The sequence below is a fragment of the Pyxicephalus adspersus genome, chromosome 2 (genome assembly GCF_032062135.1).
Source record: "Pyxicephalus adspersus chromosome 2, UCB_Pads_2.0, whole genome shotgun sequence".
In the NCBI taxonomy this organism is placed as follows: domain Eukaryota; kingdom Metazoa; phylum Chordata; class Amphibia; order Anura; family Pyxicephalidae; genus Pyxicephalus; species Pyxicephalus adspersus.
Genome location: NC_092859.1, coordinates 58,286,469 through 58,292,468, shown reverse-complemented (window position 1 = coordinate 58,292,468; position 6,000 = coordinate 58,286,469). Strand labels below are relative to the sequence as shown.

At 37.3% G+C, this 6,000-nt stretch overlaps 1 protein-coding gene across 1 annotated transcript in view; it reads left to right on the top strand.

The window, feature by feature from the left end:
* The first annotated feature begins 2,917 nt into the window (after positions 1-2,917).
* MAT2B (methionine adenosyltransferase 2 non-catalytic beta subunit) overlaps positions 2,918-6,000 on the top strand; it is a 46,079-nt gene continuing 42,996 nt past the window's right edge. Inside the window, exon 1 of the mRNA XM_072400816.1 lies at positions 2,918-3,164. Within this exon, the coding sequence (XP_072256917.1) occupies positions 3,135-3,164 (30 nt within the window). The 5' untranslated portion in view covers positions 2,918-3,134. The remainder of the gene's footprint in view (positions 3,165-6,000) is intronic.

Sequence of the window (6,000 nt, the reverse complement as noted above, 5' to 3'; positions counted from 1 at the left end):
ATTGTGACACCAATGCAGGACTGGTGGTGAAAGGGAGATATATTTGCCCAAGATTCCTTTTTTATGTGAGGTATATTTGCCCAAGACTCCTCTCCTGTGTGAAGTAGCAGGTGGGAGACTCTCACCTGTGAGATAATTAATGAAGAAACACTGAGGGTGGGGATATAACATAGAGCCAGACGCTCAGTCAGTAGCTTGGCTTGGAGAGACACCGACAGGGGTCTGTGTGAGAATTGAGCTCTGTTTGGAGACACAGACAGGTAAACTGTGTGAGTTCAGCTCTGTTTGGAGACACAGACAGGCAGGCTGTGTGAGGAGCTCTGCTGAGAGACTCAGAAAGTCGGTCTGGGTGAGTGAGCTCAAGTCAGTCTGTGTGAGTGAGCTCAAAAGTGAGGAGAAGGTTGCTGATACCTTGATTTTGAGCTCACAGGGAGAAGCCCTCCGGCTGATAAACATGGATGCCTCCATGTATAGTAAGTGCTGGACAGGCAAGGTTTTCTTTAGCTGTTTTTGTTATTTTATCTGCAACCGTCAATAAACTTGGCTGCAAGCGAGCTTAAGGCTGATACCTTGGTGTGTGATCTGAGTTGGATGAACCAGACAAGTGTCCTTTGACCCCAGCAAAGGCGATCCTGAGCGTAACCCCTCACAATATATATATATATATATATATAAATATTTGTACTCGGGGGCTGTTGACATTTTTCAGTTTTTGTACAGAAAATAGATATACAGAAATCCTATTCATCGCTATTAGTGACGTGTTTATAAGGAGTATTACCAGTGCTAAACCCTTCCACATTAGGGCCAGGGAAAAAAAAAGCTGCCCTGGATGTCTGAGCCAACATAAATTTCCAAGGCCCAAGGGAGAGGAGGAGCTGTGGGAGCCTATTCTGACCTTTGTTATTACAGACCCACTATTGATGGCAGTGACAACTCCAACTGCTGCTATCGCCTAAAAAACAAAAATTCCCTACCTTAGCCTCCTTGCCTAGTGCTTACCTTTAAACTAACCTAACCGGGCTTAACAATAACTGAGCTGGAGTAATGATCTTCAGGCTTTTGAGGTCCTTTTGAACACCTGCCAAGAGTGAGATATGAAGACTGCTTGTCTGGCTTTAAAAAATTAAATTTTTTGGTTTCAATAGTGATCTACTGATGATCCTGGTTTCTCTCACTTGGAATGAGAATACAGATTGTGTTCTGAGCCTGCTTATCTGCATGCCTGTTCCAATTTAGTATATTAGGCATTTTAATTAGATGATCAGAATTTTATCCAGGTAACTCTCACTTTCAGAAGGTGATCATTAATAGCTGTCAAAATAGATATCTTATGGTGTGTCCTCTAAGAGAAAAATGATGTCTCTCATCATTGTGTAGCCCTATTCTGACCCACTCTGCTGGCTACTGATGTCTTGTGGCTCAACCTATGTGGAAGAACACGAGCGCCACAACAATACTACATTGCTACAATTGTTTTTTTTGGTTCCCCTAAAAAAAAAAAAATAATAAAAAAATTACCAACAGAAAATTAAAAATATTTCATGGAGAACAAAAGTTAGTGTACCAGGTTACCAGGTTCCCTAACATGTAGATGCTTTTACAAAGTTTGGATTGAGTCAGTTTATTAGAAAATGCTTATCACTTCATCACAGATATTGTGTGGAACCTTAGTGACATGATTAGTTATTCATGCTGTGCAAAGTGCTCAGAAAAAAATGTGTCATGTAAATGCAAAGTAATAAAGAAGTACTTTGTTTTACTCATTTGTGTTACTAGTACATTTTCGTTAATAAACAGTTCAATGACTGACTTTACAAATATGTCTTAATGGCTCAAAAATGCTCAGTTTTGCTTTTTGATGTGCAAGGTTTCCATATTCTAAATAACTAGAATATGACAACAGCAACTCACAAATTGTGCTATCAGAAATAACTGCTTTTTGTGTACATTTCACCTGATGAATCACATCAGCCAACATAAAGATTGAAAAAGGCTCCTGCCATGGTGGATGCTAAACAAAGAGAAAGGACTGCTGTACACAAGTTAGATATTTACAGCCTACTATGAACATTTGTGGCAGGTAACAAGTAGTTTAGGATTTGTGCTATGTGGTAGGTACAGTACATAGTACTGAATAAGGAAAACAAATGGAAGGAGATACAGTGTTTCCTTCTTATGATGTCCTTTTGATATACCTGACTAGGTAGCTAACTCACAGGTGCTTTAGCTTTAGGCTAAAATCACACTGGCAATAAGGTTGATGTGCTTTTTCCGCTTCCTTACACTAGGAACTACTGCCGCTTGGGTGGATGCTACATGATTGTAGGCAATGAATAGATGCTGTAGTGCTGTCAGGTATTATGTGTGCAGAACCTGTTTGTGACCATACCCTAAAACCCATGTAGCATATTTGTGTGTATTTTTGTTGTGTTTGTGCACATTTACCAGCAAAAATCAATTGCCTATGCACAAACAACTGTATCTTTCACATTTTGCAATTCTGATCCATCCACCTATTCTAAATGCTTCTCCAGTACTTGTTTACTTGACTGAAGAAAGTAAAAAATGCATTAAAGCAAAACATAGACACTTATTTGCATCATGGTATGTGTAAGTACATGCACAGAAAGACCCATATTGATAAATGTATATCTCTTAAAATACCCCAAAATATTTTGTGCATTTATTTTTGGGTTTAATATTTATTTTATGCATTTAATGTATTCATATATTAAGTTATACTTATATGAATTCATGGGTAATAATATATTTGTTAAAGAAAATCTTAGTCTTAAGAATAATGAAGTGACAGCACTCCATGTTACCTCTATAAGAAAACTAAATTCCCCACCCCCTTACAAGAGAGGAATTACATCAGCAGAAGATGAAATGCCTAAGACCTTTATTAGATATTTAAACTAAGGTTTTATTATGGCTAGCTTTTCTTAAGGTGAACAGCAAGCTGCCAATGTTTGATAAGAATAATTATGAACAAGAATTAAAGCCTCTGTACAAAGGGCAGCTGGTGCTTCCTTCTTCCCTGTGTTCAGTATTAAAAGACAAAGACTGGAACAGAGATCTGCAGCTTTCTCAGCCTTCTCATTGCTTTTTAATTATTACAACACCTCAAAATGCCTGAAATGTTAATGGAATTGGATGAGGTAAGACACTACTTTGAAAGATTTTGCTTGGGTGGTAGCTGTAAATCATTGTGTCATGCATGATTATTGTTAACATTCTGCCTTATAGTTACAAAGCTATAATTGCAGTTAAGGAAATCTATCAAAAGGGACTTCCTGATTCTTTAACCAGTTAGGGGCTTGTGCTAATTTACAAATTGATCTTACTGTACGTTGTTGTAGAAAAATCACATTAAGAACTAGGCATGTGAAATGATACATAAAATAATTCATGTGGATGGAATTTTTTATCATCAAAACTTTGCCAAAAACCTTACCTCTGTTTACAATGTGACCCTACTAAGTGTATGTATTGTTCACCTTTTTGTTATACAAAAAAAATGTCTATTGGTAATTGCAATACAACTATTATTATTAATATTATTATTAATAAACAAGATTTATATAGCACCAACATAATATGCAGCGCTGTACATTAAACTGCAGTTGCAAATGACAGACAGATTCAGACAGTGACATGCCCCAGGAGGAGAGGACCATGCCCCAAAGAGCTTACTGAATTTCATTGCATTCAGTAATAATAGGCACTTCTGTGCATGTAGCTGTGCTCATTAGGGCTTTGTTTATAGATTCAGACTTCCTGACAATTTTGTGCCTGATCAAAACGTCCAAATGATTTTTTCATTATTATTTGCTTGGTCAAAGGTAACAAAACTTGGCAATCACGTGTATTATATTGTGCTCTTCCAGTCATAGGGTGAGGTTGGGATGAACCTCAGGATAGATTGGAGCTCACCATCAGATTTGCTTGATCATTTAAATACATGAGCTAAATAGTGTACATTTGGTTGATATTTAACAGTATATCTAAAAATTGCTCATTAAAACATGATCAGATGCAAAGTGAACATCGGCCTGTGTGTATAAGGCCTTAGTGTTGCAAACTAAGTGTGTTCAACTAGTGTTGAAAACAGCATACATGCTGGTTCCTAAGGTTTTGTATAACAACTCTTCATAAAAAACAAACTAACTTTTCTGTAAAGAAAACTATTCCCAAAATACACAGGCAACACTATGGGATAACCTCAAAGGATTTCCAGGTACAGGAAATGCATGTTGTGCATGTCTGTTTGATTCCCCTAATATAAAAGACATTCAACATTGATTTAAATAACTGGCCAAAAAAGTATATTTTACTAACTTTTCCTGTAACACCTGCCTGTTCATAAATAAAATAAATACATTTTTTTAAATAAAAATAAAATAAAACAATTTACACATGCTCTGAGATGCAAAAAGCTCAGAATGATTGTAAAAATGAATTTTTTTGCTAAGATAATTAGGATACCTAAGGCTACGTACACACATGCAATAATTATTGTTTGAAAACAAACCATTAACGACCAATCAACGATTACTCATGAATATTTTGAACAATCGTATAGTGCATGATTCTGTACATGCTGTAACGATACGATCGTTCAAAGATAATGTACACACGCTAAATACGATCGTTTGAACAATGCAGAAAGTGATGTGTACCGGAGGAAGTGACGTACAGGAAATAACAGTTCTGAGTGTTATTACAAAAAAACGTGCTTACAAACGATTGGTCTTTTTGTTCAAGAAAGTTCATACTGCAGACTGTTCACTTACCTCCCTGCAATATGCCTTTCAAAGTTTTCTCAAGAAAGAAAAAAAAAGCTTTTGCTATGGTGTATGTGCTAAGTGAGGAGCAAAATGAACATGATGTGCAAGGACAAGTTTTGAAGAAACTCAGGGTTTGGTGTAAAGGTTGGTTGATTGACCAAGACACCGTTTCCTATGAGAATCTGCTACGGGAACTTGGCTTGACATCCCCAGATTACTACAATAATTACCTTCGAATGTCGAATGTGTGCTTCTGCACGAAATTACTTGCAGCAGTGGGACCTTTCCTGCAGAAGTAGGATACCTGCAAGGCAATGTCCATAACAGCTGAACAGAGGTTGATCGCCACGTTAAGATACCTTACCAACTGGAGGATCTCTGCAGGACATAAAGTTTTCCACCGGGATCTCACTGCAAGTAATGGACCATATCATCCCCGGGATGTGTGCAGCAATTATTGACTGCTTGAAAGATGAGTACAGGAAGGTAGGTACCCTATACAATCATTACGCAAAAGAATGTAAACTTTTACTTCTTAAAAATAGATAGCATTTATTTAACAAAGTGCAACTTTTTTGTAAAACTTTAGCACATAAAAAAGTATAAATAACAATGTTAGCAACAAAACTGCAAAAAATAGTTGTGACACATTAACGTTATAAATCCGTATATTGGCGGCATGCCCAAAACTATAGTCACTTGGCTGAACTGAGAAAGGGCAGTGGCGGGGGTCATTTTGGTGGCTTGGAGAGTAGTTAGATACAGGAGGAGGGTAAGGCTGCTGGTATGGAGTGGGGAAGGTATAGGTAGGGTAGTGTGGGTTGAATTGCTGCATCAACCTTTTGTTGGCCACATCGGTGACAATCAGCTCCACACCAAACTATGTAATGGAATTAAGTCCATACAGGATGTCTATATTCTACAAGCAGACCTGGATGTACTGTTTGATTGGGTAGCCAAGTGGCAAATGACATTTAATATAGATAAATGTAAAGTTATGCACTTTGGAGCTAACAACATGCATGCTTTATACTGTCTATGGGGAATACACTTGGGGGAGTCAGAAATGGAAAAGGATCTGGGGGTTCTGGTAGATCATACACTTAATAACAGCATGCAATGCCAAGCTGCAATATCTAAAGCTAGCAAAATACTTTGTATTAAAAGAATAAAAATTACCTTGTATTAAAAGAAGAATAGATTGCAG